The 20,135-nt window shown below is 38.3% G+C and overlaps 1 protein-coding gene across 2 annotated transcripts in view; it reads right to left on the bottom strand.

Moving 5' to 3' along the window:
- gpd1a (glycerol-3-phosphate dehydrogenase 1a) overlaps positions 1 to 19,920 on the bottom strand; it is a 26,849-nt gene extending 6,929 nt beyond the window's left edge. The window contains 5 exon segments of one of the 2 annotated variants that reach the window (NM_001017709.1): positions 982 to 1,094; positions 1,769 to 1,907; positions 10,064 to 10,204; positions 15,088 to 15,265; positions 19,822 to 19,917. In NM_001017709.1, coding sequence (NP_001017709.1) covers positions 982 to 1,094; positions 1,769 to 1,907; positions 10,064 to 10,204; positions 15,088 to 15,265; positions 19,822 to 19,865 — 615 coding nt within the window. In that variant the 5' untranslated portion in view covers positions 19,866 to 19,917. 2 annotated transcript variants of the gene reach the window in all.
- Positions 19,921 to 20,135: the final 215 nt, after the last annotated feature.

The following is a 20,135-nucleotide window of genomic DNA, read 5'->3' as shown; positions in this document are numbered from 1 at the left end:
TTGATGGAAATGACTATATATATATATATATATATATATATATATATATATATATATATATATATATATATATATATATATATATATATATATAAATAATATAAATATAACTAACCAAATATTTAGTTAACTAACCAAACTTCAGCTTATACTAAGCGGCCCATCAGTTTTTCACACTGATAATAATAATAATAACCAAACATAATAAGAAGAAATGTTTATTGAGCAGCAAGTTCTGAATGATCATACTGCAGTAATGATGCTGAACAATCATCCTTAAATCACAGGAATAAATGTCATAAAAAAATATTTTAAATAATAATAATATTTCCCATTCTTACAGTTTGTACTGCATTTTTGATCATATTAGTGCAGGCTTGGTGAGCAAAATGTTTCTTTAAAACCCTACTTTTTCTATACCTATGTCTGAATGTGTACAATATTTGGCTTTGAAATAACCTGAAGTAAAAGTAAAGATGTCCTAAAATTAAATTAAATTTAAAAAAAAAGGTAGAGATTGAATTGAGCCTAACAATATATCATTTGAGCATCGACATCGTAGTGTGTGTATTTGCAATAGTCACATGGCAGGAGAGGATTATTTAATAAACATTAAAAGATAATGATGTTATTAAATATATATTTGTTTTATTATTCATACAAACTATATAAATCAATATATTTGACCTTCATACACAACTTCTGGTTTCTGTTTATATTGTAAACTCAGATTTACAGCAAAAGACAACGATAACACGGTAAATCTGATAACTGCCATATCAAGACAGACCCGTACTGGTAGTGCTGTTGATAAAACAACTTCAGAAATGTCAGCCTAAAAATAGCTTTTGTTACGACACACACACACACACGCACACACACACACATTGTGACTTGATTGGCATGTGCACGGTTAATATAATTGGCTTTATTGTATTAATTGTTTGGAGGTGTGAAGTGTATAAGTGTGAATGTGCAAACCTTTAGAGCACCACAGATCTCCACCACGTCTGCTTCCTGAACCACTGTGACCCGGAAGTGATGCGTCTGCATGAGCTCTTTCAGCAGCGCACCGTGAGCTTCATCCCTGCAGCCTGGCACACACAAATACATTCACACTACATCTCATCATGAGGCAGACACTTGTATCAAAAACTACTTAGAAATTATTTACAGTCCCTCCTGTCAAATTTTAATTTAATTTAATTATTTTAGAGGTCATCACAGTGGAATGAACTGCCAACTATTTCAGCATATGTTTTAAGCAGCAGATGCCCTTCTAGCCACAATGCAGTACTGGGAAACACCCATACACTCTCACATTCACACACATACACTACAGCCAATTTAGTTTACCCAATTCACCTACAGTGGATGTGTACGGAGGAAACCCACGTCAACACGGGGAGAACATGCAAACTCCACACAGAAATGCCAACTGGCCCAGTCGGTACTCGAACCAACGACCGTAAAATTGGCTGTAGTGTCATGTAGTGTCTCAGTACTGTGTTTGCAGCTGGAAGGGCATCCGCTGCATAAAACATATGCCGGAATAGTTGGTGGTTCATTCCACTGTGGTGACCTCTGATAAATAAAGGACTAAGCGGAAGAAAGTAAAGGAAATAAAACAGAACTGAGAGAGTTAATAATAGAAGAGTTAATAAGAGTCCTTAGCCGGTTCTCGGGAATGTTTTTTTAAAGACAGTAGAAGCTATCAAAATCAACAAAAGAGCATCTGACACCTTTACATTATTTTAATCAGCCTCACCGATGGTGGTCTCACAGAACTTCTCGTCTGCGACCTCATTAGCGATGTTTGCCCCCATCAGCACACTCATCCTGATGCCCAACTTCTCCTCAATCACCTCTGAGATCAGCTTGAGTCCGTCTGGCCCTTCATCCACACCCTGAACAACAACAACACACAGAGGACGTTTACTACTGTTACTGTACATAAGCTTCTTATTCTGTACTTAATCTTGTAGACATCTCTACTAGGCCTGCATGATATTGGAGTGTTTTACTGCGATATACTGTTGAAGTCAGAATTAGCCCTCTTTATTCGAAATGATTAGCCCTCCTGTATATTTTTCCCGCCAATTTCTGTTTGACAGAAAGATTTTTTTCCAACACATTTCTAAGCATAATAGTTTTAATGACGGATTTCTTTAATCTTTGCCATGATGACAGCACATAATATTTGACTAGATATTTTTCAAGATACTAGTATTCAGCTTAAAGTGACATCTTAAGTCTTAACTAGGTTAATTAGGCAATTTAGGATAATTAGGCAAATCATTGAGTAACAATGTTTTTTTCTATAGACAATCTGATCAAATATTGCTTGAGAGGGCTAATAATTTTGACCTTAAAATGTTTTTTTTAATTACAAACTGCTTTTATTCTAGCCTAAATAAAAAAATCTGACTTTCTCCAGAAGAAAAAAATATTACAGCAAATACTGTGAAAAATTCCTGAATCTGTTAAACATGATTTGGGAAATAATTGAAAAAGAAAAAAAATCACAGGAGGGCAAATAATTATGATTTCAACTGTATATTGCGACATGAAAACAATTTCACTAAATGACTTAAATAGCTCTATTTGGAAAGGTTTATTATTTAGATTGACTGGGATGATTAAGTCTTTTTCTATGCAGCGGATCTGAATAAATTATAGAAAATTACAAGCAAACAAACAGTAAACAAACTGTGCTTTGTGGTTTTCTGGGAAATGTAACAATTTTCAAATACAGAAATTAAACAATCAAATGTAAAATAACATGTTCACCATTGCATGAATAATAAAACAAATTATGTATATATGATATGAACAAATATATATTTACATATATTTTTTAATAACATCTTTATCTTTTAATGTTTAATAAATAATCCTATCCTGCAATGTGACTACTGCAGATCCATTACGATGTCGATGCTCAAATGATATATTTTTCAGCCCTAATTTCTACCTTTTATTTTAATTTAATATTTAATTTTTATTTTATTTCAGGACACCTTTACTTTTACTTAAGGACATTTCAAAGCCAAATATTGTACACATTCAGAAAATGCTCAATAGACATTTCTTCTTATTATTTTCAGTGTGGAAAACTGATGGGTCGCTTGTTATTTTTTGTAGAAACTGTGATATCATTAACTTCCATCAAAATCTTTTTAAGTCTGACATTTACAGTATAATGTAAAAAGATTTTGTTAGAAATACACAACACTGAACTTTCTTTTCATCAAATAATGCGAGAAAGTGTTTCCACATAACAATTATAAAATCATTCATTCATTCATTTATTTATTAATTCATTTTCCTTCGGCTTAGCCCCTTATGTACCAGGGGTTGCCAAAGCAGAATGAACCACGCCAACTACTCCAGTATATGTTTTACACAGCAACCTTCTTGCTGTGAGGCAACAGTGCTAACCACTGAGCCACCGTGCCACCCTAAAAATTTAATTATTGAAATTATTATTAATGATTGTGTATCAAAAAAATAACTGAACACAATAGAAGAGCAAATCAGCATATTAGATTGATTTCTGAAAGATCACAACACTGAATAGTGGAGTAATGATGCTGAAAATTCAGCTTTAAATTACAGGAATTAATGACAAACACTGTTATTTCAAGAGTTCACACTTAGCTGATGATTAATTATAAGCTTGTTTGGCATGCTGTCCCGGGAGAGAGCCCTGAGCTCATGAGATCCTCGAGCCCAGGACTCCCTCCCGTTGCAAAGCGGGAGGGGAGTTTGAGCTCAGGTAGATCTCGGGAACTCCCCTGCTGTAGCAAGTGAATGCTCTTGAAACTAATTACTAACTAGGAGCGTGTCTATGTTGACAATTTGGCTTGTTCAATTGGCTTAATTGCATGTTTTTGGGTGGTGGGAGGAAACCGGGGAACCCGGGGGAAACCCACGTGAGCACGGGGAGAAGTGCAAAACTCCGCACAGAAATGTCTGCTAGTTTTGGTAGAGCCAGGAACCAGAGACATTCTTGCTGTGAGGCGACAGTGCTAGGCACTGGGCCACCGTGTCACCCGTCTAAGAAGGAGGCGTAGGGGAGGAAGGGGGGACTCTTCAAAACGAAGATAGCAATGGAATAAACCCCAGGGTATTTATAGTAGTTTAGGAGTCATCTGATTGGATAGTAGTGAATTGGATAATGCGGGTCAGCTGCTAGCAATCATAAGCACGTGATCCTCTCGAAATTTGTTTATACATAAACTTCACTTCAAGAGTTCACACTTAGCTGATGATTAATTATAAGCTTGTTTGGCATGCTGTCCCGGGAGAGAGCCCTGAGCTCATGAGATCCTCGAGCCCAGGACTCCCTCCCGTTGCAAAGCGGGAGGGGAGTTTGAGCTCAGGTAGATCTCGGGAACTCCCCAAAAATGCCTTTGAATAGCTCGGGACAGCAGCCGCGTATTGAAGAGCCCCCCAAAAAGCAGGTGTAACAAGCCATATCCGGCTGCTGGATATAGCGTTGATAGCTTAGGAAGAGAAGCTTCTAAGGGAGCAGAGCAAAGTAGGCTGCTAGAGCTTAGGCGGGGTGGGGGCAGGGCTGGATAGACTCCGCGGGAGTCAAGGCTCAAATATATACACCCCTGCGGGGGTGGGAGCTGGGGTTAGTTTGCTCAAGCAAGAGTCGGGAAGATTTGGGCGGTGGAGACTCTTGCATGAGAGGGTGGGAGGTGGCCAGGGCCTGAACTCCTGCGGGAGTTGAAGCTCGTTTTAGTCGCCCCTGCGGGGGCTAGAGCTGAGGATTGAGGGCCTATGCGTAAGGAAGAACATAGCGAAAGAGTGACGCTGAAAGAAAGACAGTTAGCGGAGGACTCAACGCTGGAAAAGAATTGAGGAAATAGGAGGGTAAGGAGATAAGGGGGAAGATCAGAGAAGGGTAAAAGTAGCGGAAGCACTCACGCTGTAAGGAAGAAAGAAGGGGCAAATAATTGCCAGGCGGAGAATCTCAACGCCAGAAAGAAGAAAAGGAGAATATAGAAGTATATATGCATATATAAATATATATGAATATATATGGTTATTACATGGTAAGGGCCGGGCGTGGGTGGTGATTGACTCTTGCGAGAGTCGAAGCTCGGAGCGACCCCTGCGGGGGTCAGAGCTGCTGTGGGCATTTCCCCTGCTGAAGTCTGGGAAAGGGAGGGGGCGGTGGAGACTGCAGCAGGGGGTGGCTGGGGCGGGACTCTTGCGAGAGTCGAAGCTCGTTTTAGTCACTCCTGCGGGAGTTAGAGCTGAGGATTGATGGCCTATGAGAAAGGAAGAAAAGAGAGGGCGGAGGAACTCGACGCCAAAGGAAGAAAAGGAGAGAGGGGATAACCTGCGTGCGTGAGCATGCACGTGCGTCTATTCCTGTTTCGGCATTTGCATGCACACGCATCGGTACAGGTATACATCGGATGTATGCGTATAACATGCGCATACATACCATTTCTAATGGCCTGGGTGGGGCGCAAATGGTGACTCTTGCGAGAGTCGAAGCTCAGCGCGACCCCTGCGGGGGTCAGAGCTGGGGGGGGGGGGGGGGCAGTAAGAGTCGGGAAGAGGGAGGGGGTAGTGCAGGCTCTTACTGGGGGTGGTAGTGAAGGGGTGGCCGGGGAAGGGCTAGGGGTGACTCGCGAGAGTCGAATTCGGATTGAACCCCTGCGGGGGTCAGAGCATGGTGAGGGAAGGAGCATAGTAGGTTTGAAAGGAAAGTTAAGGGCATACATGCAACCTGCACAACATGTAGTGCCCCTATGTTCACATACTCATTGTTTGCACGCACATATGCATACTTAGACGTACACCTGTACCCATGCATATCTGCGTGCAACATGCATGTGTATGTGTGCAAACGCACGCTGTCTTTGCGCGAGCAATCACACACATTCCATGCGCACCCATACGCAAGCACACACACACACGTACTCCAGCCTACTTAGGGTCGAGCTCGTACCCCTAGTTGGAGTTTGGAATTTAGCTGATTAGGGCTAGCTGGGCTGTCTTGAGGTGGGATCGGCTGAGGCGAATGTAAGCTTTGAAGGCATCGGAGGACCAGCGGCCTAGGGTCTGGATTTGGTGTGGGGATAGACCTTTGTGAGCTGCTGTGGTGGCTGCGCCAATTCTAAATGAATGGCTGGAATACAATTCGGGGGAAAAGCCCGAAAGGCGAAGGACTTCTTTCAGATGTTTTTGAAACCAAAAACGGGTTACTGGACGGTTAGCGTCATCAGTAAAAAGTGGGGCATGTGGGTCAGACTCTTTTGCTCTCCTTGAATGGAGAAAGCTAGGAGAGTTTGGAATGGCTGAGTGGGGAAAATATGTTAAAAATGTAAATAAAATGCCCTTTGCTTATCTGATCTGTTTTGCTTTGCTTAATGAAAAAGGCGAGTGTTTCAGCATTCAGCAGTGTTAGATCAGATATAGTGGGGTGTATTGCGGGATTGAAATTGGATGTGATAGCCATTTCTGAATATGACTCAAGGGTCCTTGGTGCGACAGCGTAAAGGATCAGAGATATGGAAGTTTTATGGCAATATCATTGTTAATAGAGTGGAACAGGTGTTGGATGCTGGTCTGCTTCCGGTACCAAGAGCCGAAATTTCTGGAAAAGAAAGTGAGAGAGAGAATCAGCAATTTGATTTTTGCAAACTGGAACATGTCTAGCAGTCATAATGAATTGCTTTTGGCTGCCGCCCAAACGAGGCGTCTTAGTAAGGGCATAATTGGAAGTGCGTGCGAGCGTCCTTTATTAATGCAATAAACGGTGGCTTCGTTGTCGCAATGAACGAGAATGCTAGAGGCGGACCATTCATCTACCCATAAAAACCGCTGCTGCGACTATGGGGTATAGTTCGAAAGCGCAGATGATTGCTGATTTCTGGGTAGACTGAGTATCTGCGGGCCACGTTGAAGTAAACCAGTGACCTTGGTAAAAGCCGCCGAACCCGACTGAGGGGGCAGAGTCAGTGAATAAATTAATATCCACCGGGGAAGAAATTAGGTCGCTATAGAAAAAGGAACAGCCGTTCCATTGCTTAAGGAAGGAGATCCATAAGCTGAGTTCATTGCGACTGGGTTTAGAAAGATATATGGTATCTTCTAAACCGGGGACCGAGGTGGAGAGCTGAAGGAGGTGAGTAATAAACGGGCGGCCTTGGGGAATTATGCGCATCGCGAAATTGAAATGCGCGAGAATAGATAGCAGTTCGCGTTTGGTGCATGATGGTTTCTCGAGGAAATTTGAGATAAAGAGATTATACGGTCAATCTTTTCTTTGGGAAGGGATGCTTGAAATTTATTCAAATCTAAGTTGATGCCCAGAAATTCTATGGAAGTGCTGGGACCGGCTGTTTCTCCTCTGCGAGGGGGATGCCTAGATTTTCGAAAACCTTTGGGTGATCGATAGGTGTTCAGCTGGGGGTGAGAAGGTAGGGAAATAAGGAGAAAATCATTGAGGAGATGGATGATATGCGGGATTTCGTAGTTATTAGATAAAATCCAGCATAATGCTTCTTAAGCATATCGAAAATTTTAGGACTACTTTTGCAGCCGAAAGTTTATCGGACTGCAAAGTAAAATTGTGAGCGCCAATGAATGCCAAAAAGGTGCCAGAAGTCTGGGTGAATTGGCATGATTTTAAAGGCGGATGAAATGTCTATTTTTGCAAGCCAAGCATTGCGGCCGGCTAAACTGATGAGCGAAATTGCTTGGTCTATATCATGATAATTCAGCGAGTATTCGTCTGATGGAATGGTGCTGTTAATGCTAGGAATATAGAATTGTGAGGAGCGGAGACCAATAATCAAGGGTTTTTGCTAGAGAATTCTCAAGTCGCAATGTCAATAGGACTAATACACGAACGCTGAATAGTGGGGCAAGAATAGTACTATCATGAGTTTATTATCGATTCTTTTGATTAACGAATTCACTGTTGCAGGTTCGGTAGTCGCAGATTGTAGATTGGAGCAGAATAAGGTTAAGGAAGGGAGAGCTGGAACGCCCGGGTTAGATCCTTGGGTTAGATCTGAAATCAGAAGTTAGTATCAGGGTGACAATGCAATTCAAGCAATTTGAGAAATATGGCATCGTGGATGTGAGCTATGTGAGTGGAAATGCATCCTTTATGTAGAGTGTGATTGTATTTGAAGAGCATATAAAATGTAATGGGTTGGATGAGGGTCAGGTTCTGCAGCCAAATGTCATGGTCTTTATATTAATGCATGGTCTGATAGCTTGATGTCGCTACGTGCAAGGATGGTAGAGGTGAGCATTCATCCCCCCACAGAATGGCAACTGGATGGAGAGCTGAGGATAAGGGGTATGGTTTGTCTGGTGGTCCTGGAAGTGTATATTGAAGTTCCGTTGTCAGAAATGTCCTCCTATTCATAGCAGCCAATCAGGAAATTGTTTGTTGCTGTTTCACATTCAACTGACTTGCCATTATAAGCTTACGTAAGACACTAGTGTATGAATAAATGAGTCACTGGTCTAGTGTAATTGGACCCCAGTGCTCTGTGTATAATTTATTTATTTATTTATTTATTATTATTTTTTTTTTTTTTTATTTATTTATTTATTTTTTTTTTTTTTAATTGCTAACATCAAACTCTGAACTCTATAAGACTTCAAGGGCGATGTCACCATTTAGTAAAACTGTGAATGGAATGTTAGTAATTGGCTTTACTTTAATCCATGAATAACATTTGTTGGTATCTTAACTTCATTCACAAGCTTGTCTGGTCCAAATTCATTCATAAGACTTGCAACAGAGTCAAGAGAGAGGGCAGGACCTTCTCCAGAGAGCTTATTGGGTGGTGAAGCTTCTCCTTACAGCTATTGGCTTGAAGGAGAGCCAGTCAAGCGTGCCAAAGGTGAAAAAGCCCGGCGGCCATTTTGTTGATCAAGTTCACCATTGTTTATGGCTTGAGCTGTTGCTTGCTGAACATTCCGGCAAACAAGCTGTTAGATGTTATGGATCAGTGGACGGGCAAGAGGCGAGTATCTTTAGTTAAAATCATTGTTTACACTAGTCTTGTTATTCAAAAGATTTATAAATGTTTTAGTCTAAATGTTTGGTAAAGTTATTTTGCAAAGCTTCCCTTCATGTGCATAGCACGTGCACCGCTAGGAAAAAGGTAATGGTTCAGTTTCATTGCAATGGCTTTGGAGTTTTTGGCTGTCATTTGCTGGAGAATAGGGTTGAAGACACAGCGGATGCATTGAAGTGGAAGGTTTGATGTTTGTTGAAGTCGTTGATGCAATTGTTGGAGTTGTTTTGAAGTAGTAGTTGTTGTTGCTGCAGTTGTTGTTGCTGCAGTTGTTGTTGCTGCAGTTGTTGTTGCTGCAGTTGTTGTTGCTGCAGTTGTTGTTGCTGCTGTAGATTGTAGCTTGTAAATTATAGCTAGTAGCTTGTAGATTATAGCTGGTAATTTGTAGATGGTAGCTGGTAGATTGTAGCTGGTAGGTGATAGCTGGTAGGTGATAGCTTGTAGATGCTTTGGTTGTCCATGCTGGTTTAGAGTAGGTTCTTCAACGGAGCTAGCTACGGTGAAGCTGCCTCTTCAAAACGAAGATAGCAATGGAATAAACCCCAGGGTATTTATAGTAGTTTAGGAGTCATCTGATTGGATAGTAGTGAATTGGATAATGCGGGTCAGCTGCTAGCAATCATAAGCACGTGATCCTCTCGAAATTTGTTTATACATAAACTTCACTTAACATAAATTGCAATAACAATTCAGTTTAACATTTGTATTGCAGATCAAATAAATGCATTATTTATAAGTAAAAGATAATCTCTCAAAAATTGGTGGTTTACATTAAAACTCAAGCACTTTCTACTTTCCCACTTTTCAAATTAATACATTTTCATAAGGTAATCTGTACTTTTACTCAAGTGCTAAATTGGTGTAATTCCTCCAGCTCTGTCCACACGCCGAGTCATCAGTGCTATTTGTGTCAGACGTGACCGTCTCGTGATCTTAGAAAGCAACTTTTCCTGCTGAGTAAGGAGGAGGATGAATATATTCATGAGTGTTGAGACCTTGATGAGTGACATGCCCAGCGCGTCCGCTTTGATTTTGCCCTTCATGGTGTCACAAACTCGGCCGATGAACTGATGTGGAATCACAAAGAGCAGAATGTCAGCACTCTTGGCAGCCTCGACTAAATCTGCCACCGCAACCTGAGAGCGAGAGAGAGGATAAGAGAGGAATACAGAGAAGGCTCTGAGTGATGAAACCTGCAGAAACCCAATGCATTCACTAAATGATTGGCTTTGCAGGACTAACATGTAAACATTCTTCAACCTAGTCTGAAGAATATATTATTGTTATTTCAATCCCCTGAGACCATCATTCATCTTCAGAACACTAATTAAGATATTTTAGAGGAAATCTGAGAGCTCCCTCATCCTCCATTGAGGGAGTAGAGACGTGCAAAGACCAGAAAAGGAACTAAAATCATTGTCAAAACTTTCCAGGTGACTTAAACCGTTATAAAATGAAGCTCCAAGAATTTTTTAAATTAATCTCCCTATTGAAACAAAATAGCTTAAACCAGCCTAGGCTGGTTGGCTGGTTTTAGCTGGTTGACCAGGCTGGTTTTAGAGGGGTTTTGGCCATTTCCAGCCTGGTCTTAGCTGGTCAGGCTGGGAGATGACCAGCTAAAACCAGCTTGACCAGCCTAGCCAGGCTGGAAGCCCAGCTAAAACCAGCTATGTCCAGCTTAAACCGGGCTGGTCAAGCTGGTTTTAGCTGGATTTAGCTGGTCATATTCCAGCCTGACCAGCTAAGACCAGTCTGGAAATGGCCAAAACCCCTCTAAAACCAGCCAATCAGCCTAGGCTGGTTTAAACTGGATTTTCCAGCAGGGCTATGACATTGTATGACCTCCATATCAGATCAGGGTGTGCATTTACAGTGTTGTCAACTGTCAGTATGAAGTGAGTAACATGCAAATTGATGTATGATATCATCTAGCAACATTTGACAGTCGTAAACACGGTAAACATGCAATCTGATCTGTCATAGACGAACAATGTTGTGTTTACAGCTTTTTTGCATCACAAAATTGTTCTTGGAGCTTCAATTGATTACAGTTGAAGAATTTTCGATAATGCTTTTGGTTCCTTTTCTGAACTTTAAACGTCTCATAACTGTTTATGCTGTTTATGGAGGTTAAGAGAGCTCTCTGATTACATGTAAAATATCTTCATTTGTGTTCTGAAGATGAACGAAAAGCTCGGGAGATGGGAAGGACATGACGATGAGTTATTAATAATCAATTTTTCATTTTTGTGGGAATATTCAACATTATGTTTTAGTGTTTTAATAAGTTGTATATTCACATAGACTTACTAATTAAGTAATATTTTTACAGTTTTGGGAAAACAAATGCCCTTTGACCTTCATTCATCTTCAGAACACTAATTAAGATATTTTAGATGAAATCTGAGAGCTCCCTCATCCTCCATTGAGGGTGTAGAGACGTTCAAACACCAGAAAAGGAACTAAAATCTTTGTCAGAACTTTCCATGTGACTTCAACGGTTATCAAATGAAGCTCCAAGAACATTTTTTTTTTAATCTATGACATTGTATGACCTCCATATCAGATCGGGGTGTGCATTTACAGTGTTGTCAACTGTCAGTATGATGTAAGTAACATGCAAATTGATGTATGATATCATTTAGCGACATTTGACAGTCGTAAACACTGTAAACATGCAATCTGATCTGATACGGAAGTCATAGACGAACAATGTTGTGTTTACAGCTTTTTTTTTGCATCACAAAATTGTTCTTGGAGCTTCAATTGATTACAGTTGAAGAATTTTCGATAATGCTTTTGGTTCATTTTCTGCACTTTGAACGTCTCATAACTGTTTATGCTGTTTATGGAGGTTAAGAGAGCTCTCTGATTACATGTAAAATATCTTCATTTGTGTTCTGAAGATGAACGAAAAGCTCGGGAGATGGGAAGGACATGACGATGAGTTATTAATAATCAATTTTTCATTTTTGTGGGAATATTCAACATTATGTTTTAGTGTTTTAATAAGTTGTATATTCACATAGACTTACCAATTAAGTAATATTTTTACAGTTTTGGGAAAACAAATGCCCTGAGACCTTCATTCATCTTCAGAACACTAATAGAGATATTTTAGATGAAATCTGAGAGCTCCCTCATCCTCCATTGAGGGTGTAGAGACGTTCAAACACCAGAAAAGGAACTAAAATCTTTGTCAAAACTTTCCATGTGACTTCAACGGTTATCAAATGAAGCTCCAAGAACATTTTTTTTTAATCTATGACATTGTATGACCTCCATATCAGATCAGGGTGTGCATTTACAGTGTTGTCAACTGTCAGTATGATGTAAGTAACATGCAAATTGATGTATGATATCATCTAGCGACATTTGACAAGTCGTAAACACGGTAAACATGCAATCTGATCTGATACGGAAGTCACAGACGAACAATGTTTTGTTTACAGCTTTTTTGCATCACAAAATTGTTCTTGGAGCTTCAATTGATTACAGTCGAAGAATTTTCGATAATGCCTTTGGTTCATTTTCTGGACTTTGAACGTCTCATAACTATTTATGCTGTTTATGGAGGATAAGAGAGCTCTCTGATTGCATGTAAAATATCTTCATTTGTGTTCTGAAGATGAACAAAAGTGTCTGGAGATTGAAAGGACATGAAGGTGAGTTAATAAAAAATGATTTTTCATTTTTTGTGGGAATATTCACCATTATGTTTTAGTGTTTTGCATTTTTTATAAGTTGTATATTCACATAGACATACTAATTAGGTAATATATATAGATTTTTGGGAAAACAAATCTTAAAATGTCAATTTTGCTTTTAAGATAAATGTTTCCAAATGTTTCTTTCTTTTTTATTAAGCAAAAGCTGAATTATTTTACATTACATTACAGCAAACAAGGCTTATTTTCAATAGTCAATGTATTAAAATTTGAAACAAGAAAAACATCAGTCAGGTCACAAAAATAAACTACATAGAGGAATGTTAATCATTATTTTAAAAAAGATCTTAAGTAATTTTGTTTATTTGTAGTGGTTGGAATACATGTAAAGTCAAATTCCTTGTTTTCTTCTCCCATGTAAAGTGCTTTTTTGATGTTTTATTATGAGACCATTATTTTCACTTTATTCTTTTTGCCAGAATTTGGCTCCATGTCAAGCCAAAACCACCTTGTTCACCAATGAATCCTCCTAGTTCACTATGTCTCTTTTCCCTCTGCCAGTGTATTTCTAGTCCTCTAGTTAGGCTGATATGTTTAGCTGACACTGTAAAGGTCATAATGGTGGAGAAACCACATACAGCTTTGTCAGCTCCTTCTTATTAGTTGCTTGTGTACAAAAGAATGGTTAACTTTGCAGAAGCAAGTGCCTCTCGGAGGTTTTAGGGGAGAAAAAAATCTTGTGTCTCAGCACTGTCCTCCAGACTTCTGTATTGTGTTCGTTTCCTCTACTGTGCTTTTTGAACAAATTCCCAAGCAAAACTTTTGACTGTGTGCTCAGTGGTGGAATCTTATGGCTGAATGTATAGTTTTATTTGAATATAAATGATTTTAATATATAGTTATAGCATTAATAGTGGTAAAACTATGATTATTAGTAGGAAAATGTTTAGTAATATATATGATTTTTATATACTGTATATATGTACCTTTACCATTAGTTTATTCTTTTGGTCATATCAGTGTTACTCCTTTTAATTTCCAATAAATATTTCAATCAAGGGTCGTAACAAACATATGAAATACTAATAAATTAACTAGTATTAATAAGTATTAATAAATACATATTTTTTCTTTATTACTAAATTATATATTACAATACAATTATGTTGAAAATTATTTTTATTTCTTATAATTTTATTATTATTTTAGAATAACATACACTACATGACAAGTCTTGTCGCCTAAGTTTTAGGAAAAACAAATAATAACTTGACTTCTAACTGATCATTTCGTATCAGAAGTGGCATATATGAAAGGCAACGTCTGATTTTGCTTTGTCAAAAGTCTTGTCACTTAATAGAAATAATGTGCGGTATAGAATATAAAGTCATGATGTAGTGGAAAAAGACTTAATATTGTGCATAACTCAAAAAAATAAATAAAGTCATCTGGAATGGCAAAGAAAGCATTCTTGCAGGACTCCCAGAGTTCATCAAGATTCTTTGGATTCATCTTTAATGCCTCCTCCTTCATTTTACCCCAGACATGCTCAATAATGTTTATGTCTGGTGACTGGGCTGGCCAATCCTGGAGCCCCTTGACCTTCATTGCTTTCAGAAACTTTGATGTGGAGGCTGAAGTATGAGAAGGAGCGCTATCCTGCTGAAGAATTTGCCCTCTCCTGTGGTTTGTAATGTAATGCCCAGCACAAATATCTTCATACCTAAGGCTATTAATGTTGCCATCCACTCTGCAGATCTCTCGCACACCCCCATGCTGAATTTAACCCCAAACTATGATTTTTTCGTTACCAATTCTCTGAGAATCTTGGGTCCATGTGGTTTCCAGTAGGTCTTCTGCAGTATTTGCGATGATTGGGATGCAGATCAACAGATGATTCATCAGATAAATCTGCTTTCTGCCACTTTTCTAAATGATCAACTAGAAGTCAAGTTATTATTTGTTGCTTTTACAACTGGGATCGACGACAAGACTTTTGTCAGGTAGTGTATTGTATTAAGTTATATTTTTTACTTTGCTCTTCGCAAAATGTACAATATTCATACTTATAATACGTATTCATACTTATAAATATTATACCATATATGTAAAATCAATAATGCAGATTTTATGCTAATTTAATTCGATTTGTAACTTAATTAAAATCTAGTTTCTTAAGACCCTTTTTATTAATTAATCCAATATTTTATTGTTGTGAAATAACAGACAAATAAATAATAATAATTGTAATGATTATAATTCAGGTATATTAATACATTTGTGTATTTGCTACTCAGAAGGTGAACATCTTTTTTTTGAACATTAGTTTATTAAAATACAAAGTTTCTTACAACATTCTCTGGGAGCTTGTGTCCAGGCAAATACTTGATGTTCTCGTGCTCTGTGTTTATGATCTCGGTGAGTTTGCGTCCGTTCACCATCTCCTCAAACACCCACATGTTAACCGTGGAGTCAAACTTTGAATTGTTCCTTGCATTTGCACCAACTATTTTAGCAATAGCAGAGCCCCTGCAGACAACACACACACACACACACATAATTAATCATGTGAAAGCTCGCATGCAGTTTTACAATACTGTGAGCACGCGCTATAGGCTGAAAACTAACAAAGGCCTTTAATCTGGTCATACCCCTCAGGTTTCTTATCAAAAGAGACGTTTTGCATTTCAAGCAGGTGTTGATAGTGATCAGCTAATGCAGTGGGGGAGAACTAGTCTGCGCTTTATTCACCAAATACACAAGTCTGCTGTGATTTCATTTTTATGTTACAGTTTATTATGTTTAGATTCATTTTTGAAGTCACTTCTGAAGTAAAAGTTTTAAAATGAAGCAAGTTTATGCTTAAAGCAAGAAATTACGCCTTGTAATGGTGTAAGAAAAATGGGAAGCGATCGAATTTGTAGCATACTTAGCAGATTTCATTTTTTAAAACAATTCTAAAATGTGACTAAATATCTGATGTCATTTTGCTTCTTAAAAGGGTAAGTTCCCCCATAAATAAAAAAAAGTAATTCCTATTTCCAAAAAAGTGGTTATAAACTTAATTTCTTTCCTTAGTTGAACACAAAACAAACAGCGATTGACATCCCATAGTAGTAGGGCTGCACAATAAACTGGTTCAGCATCATATGCGAATCTGCAATAGTCACATCGCAAGATATGCAATGTTGAGTCTGAATAATAGTTGACCAGGAGGAACAGAACACATGTGATTTGAAAAGTCACTGCTTAACCAAAATGGAGTGAAAGTTTATCCAATCCAGGCTCATTCTGGTTACCTCTATATACATTTCTGGAGAGCGCCAAATACGTCACAGGAGCTACATTTTTTTTTCAGGTCTTGTTATCGCGAATCCGCCAGAGGCCGCTGTGTACACTTTTTTAGATCTCAAAAGTTTATAGGACTTACGTGGACCTAGTAACACCCACTAAGGTAACGCCCAGACACGCTTATTCAAATGTTATTTAATAAGGAACTATTCAGATGGTGCTTTGTAGCACGCAAAAATATGTACAGTGTCCTGAGTCATAGCTGGGCGCCGTGGACAGCGGGTGACTAGCGGCACCGGTGTGCATACCCTGATTGATAGATATTTATGTTTAGAATTCTAAAATGCATGGTGCTGCGTGGAGCGGCACGGCACATCTGGTGGGTGACCCCTTTTACCAGGGGTCACCAATCTCGGCCCTGGAGGGCCGGTGTCCCTGCAGGGTTTAGCTCCAACTTGCCTTAACACACCTGCCTGGGTGTTTCAAGTATACTTAGTAAGACCTTGATTAGCTTGTTCAGGTGTGTCTGATAAGGGTTGGAGCTAAAATCTGCAGGACACCGGCCCTCCAGGAACAAGTTTGGTGATCCCTGCCTTTTACTGACTGACTGACTGACCGACCACCCCATCCCCCACCCTAAACCTATCTAATAGTGTTTTAAAAAGCACCAATTGACCAGCGCCCAGCCATTAAACCCAACCGGCAGTGTTTTGAAAAGCAATCCAGAAAAAGAAAAGCTCTCGTGGCAGCTTGATTTTTACTACGTTTTCAGTATTTATCACATTCTCAATCTGTTATTTCTGTTTTTGTCTTAACCGCTTTCTGGAATTATTCTTCGCCAGACTCAAACCCCATCGTCTCGGTCAACTCTGCATCTCAAATCCTTCATCGTACGCGAAAAGGCACTGGACAAACTGGTAACAGCGGAAAAAGCTGTCCACACAGAGGTGATCGGTCAGCTAGTAAGCGCAAAAAGAGCGGCGTCATGCCACCTTCATTTTTAAAGATGAAATGCAGCCATACGTTCCTCTGGCTACATAATTCGCGATCTCCAGAAATGCATATTGGGGTTATCACTTGTGTGTGTTGTTAAGGCATGTGACTGAGCATTTCAAGATAGTTTAAAATATTTGGGCACAAAATAATTATGATCACTGGACGTGAAACAATGTATTATTTATATAAAATTGATATGATCTATGCAAAAAAAAAATCTTTCAGAATTGTTGTCTTTTTTCTAGTCCAAATATCTACATTTCAAAAGGGAAAAAAAATATTTCACCTACCCCATTGGCAGATAATTTTGCAAAATAAGCTGTTAATTTTGAAGGTGAAAACAAAACAATATTTCTACTTGATTTAAGAATGTTTTATATATTTGGAGTAGATCAAGACAAAGCAAAAGAAGAAAAGTATTTTTTGCAGAGTGAATATTCCGTTTTTGTACCTGAATACCTGAATACTCGCCAGAAAACTGTCAAACAGAGCTATTTATTTATATCACAATATTTATCACAGAAAAATAAAATATCACTATATCAGATTTTTCCAGTATTGTGCAGTCCTATAAACACAATAAACTCTGTAATTTAGTGACTTTTTTCCCAAAGATTCTTCAGTATATCTTCTTTTGTGTTCAACAAAAGTAATAAATTGAATGGATGGATTAGAGGTCGTCCTTTTAAGTATAATTATCAATATTAAGTGAAAAAATACTTGCAGTTGCTTGTGAAATTGATGCCTAATTTACCTCAACTTTCACTACATGCAGACACTGAATTCAAAATGGCTCTCAACTACAGTAAATATATAAACAAAAAGATGATTTTTTGTATAAACACTTATTTTTACAGCATTGTTTAGTGTGAAATTTAGATTTACTCTCACGTAAAAACCTCTAAATGATAAATCTCCACTCAGTTTCTGCAGTTCTGCACAGTTTTGCTCCAACTCTATTCTAAGACAGCTGATCCAACTAATGAAGGTGTTCCAGAGTAGTCTTGAACACCTTGATTATTTGGATCAGGTGTGTCTGATTAGGGCTCGAGCAAAACTGTGCAGAGCTGCGGCACTTCAGGAATTGAGTTTGAGATGCTCTAAATTATGAACAGCAGACATGGTTACATTAATAATGTTGTGTACATGAATGAAATACTATAGTAATTTATAATCTACTACTGTATAGTATTTTTTAACAATACTGCAGTAAAGTACTTAAATTATCATGTTGTGATTTCTACTTTAGCTACGACACTAAACGATAGTGATACAAACAAATTACCAGATAAGTTTTATGTCTTTGGTCTTTGTTTTTTACACTAAACATTTTACAGTCTTTTTTTATTTCACTTATTGAGAGATGTAATAGCAGTTTCAATCAATTGTTCATGCAAAGATAGACCTTATACCTCTCGCAGAGAAGTAATTGCAGTTCTTTTGCACTTTAGGACTCCCATGTCTATCATTTTGTTTTGACAAATGTAGTACAAAAAGTCCAAAAGCAAGGCAAGTTAAGGTGCAACAATCATTTTGTGAGGAAAATTAAACTGAGAAGAAATTTGGGGCTTGATGAGATGTAATTCTTTGCGACTTAACATGCTTAATGTTATACCTTTTACTACTTCATATTTTTTCAGTTGTGTTCAGAACTGTGAAATGTATTCGCTTGAAGCTTGTTAATGAAAAAAAAAAAATCTTTAGTTTATTAATGGAAATATTTTGGCACTGTCACTTGCCTGTTTTAAAATATAATTGAATTGAGTGGGGGTGCGCAAAAGTTGAAGCCGCATACCCATCAGTAAATGTGCAGTTGCGCCCCTGAATACAACTATACTATAAAGTACACCATAGTTTACTGCAGTAAAAACTAAAATACACTACAGTTGTTATTATTATAGTTAACAGTATATTTAGTACATACATTAATACAGCATTCATTAACAAAGTGTTGTAAATACTATACAGTATATTACACGTTACTACTGCTCAAAAACACGACAGAAAATTACTATAGTATTGTTTCATATGGGACTAAAAGGTAATGTCATCATTGTTATGCATATTACACATTGAGGTGACAGGATTTAAGACATTATGGGCATTATACTGAAAGATATAAAAGGTCTGCAGGTTGGTTAGTTGAAAATATTGAGGTAATGTTGGTTTTATTTGCACATTCAGACTTTCTCCTTAATACTATACTTTCAGAAAAGTGTTATTTGCTCATTCTAAATAGGTAAGTCATGTTAGCAGCTAATGACTATCAAAGTACAAGACTGTTTATTGTAAATTGTGCTAATGTTGTTTTGAAGTCAAACTTTAATGCTATTTTTGACCGAATATTCAACAATTTGCCTGTCACAAGTTGTCACCTAACGATTGTGTGAATATATAACCAACTTTACCTCAAAGACGAAACATAAACACTAAAGTAACCGTGTGAAACCGGTGTGAGTGACTGGAACATGTGCCCCGCTTGCTTTTGCATTGCAGCGATGTTACAAATGGCTCATGTAAACACAGTGATAAATAGTATTCGGGTCGGTAAAAGGCACATTCACAGCTGTTAAGCAAAACCTTTAAAGTGAAATCTAATAGTGTGTATTAAGACTATATTGTAAACATCTGTATTAATGTTTTCTTTTTAACATATCTTAACCTTAAACTTTTATAGCTTGTAATTTAGTATGGCTTGTGAGCCTTTGTAGTGTTTAAACCAAGTCGTAGTCTGTCATATGATCCTGACCCCCTGCTGTGATTTCTAGAAGAAGATACAAATGTGTGTTTTTTATTACCAGTTTCCAGAACCGACGATGCAAACTCTCTTTGGACTTGACATTGCGCTGTGGATTCTTCCAGGATCCTTCGCTGAATTACAATCAGACTGATCTGTCAATCAAACCGCAGCGGTGAGAGTGAACCAACATGAGTGTTGTCCGTGAAGCCACGCCTCCTGTTGCTTTTACCCATTCAGAGGGCGAGAACAGCATGTTGACCCCGCCCACTGTCAGCCGGAGGGTGTGTTTAAACCGGGGGGTGCCCAAACTTTTTCTTATGTGGGGTCAAAAACTTGATTTAGGGTGGTGGACCGAAGGTAAATACCAAACAG

This window comes from Danio rerio, chromosome 8 (genome assembly GCF_052040795.2).
Source record: "Danio rerio strain M-AB ecotype USA chromosome 8, GRCz13ab, whole genome shotgun sequence".
Classification (NCBI taxonomy): Eukaryota; Metazoa; Chordata; class Actinopteri; order Cypriniformes; family Danionidae; genus Danio; species Danio rerio.
The sequence above is the reverse complement of the archived record's forward strand: the minus strand, read 5'-3'. Positions and strand labels throughout refer to the sequence as shown.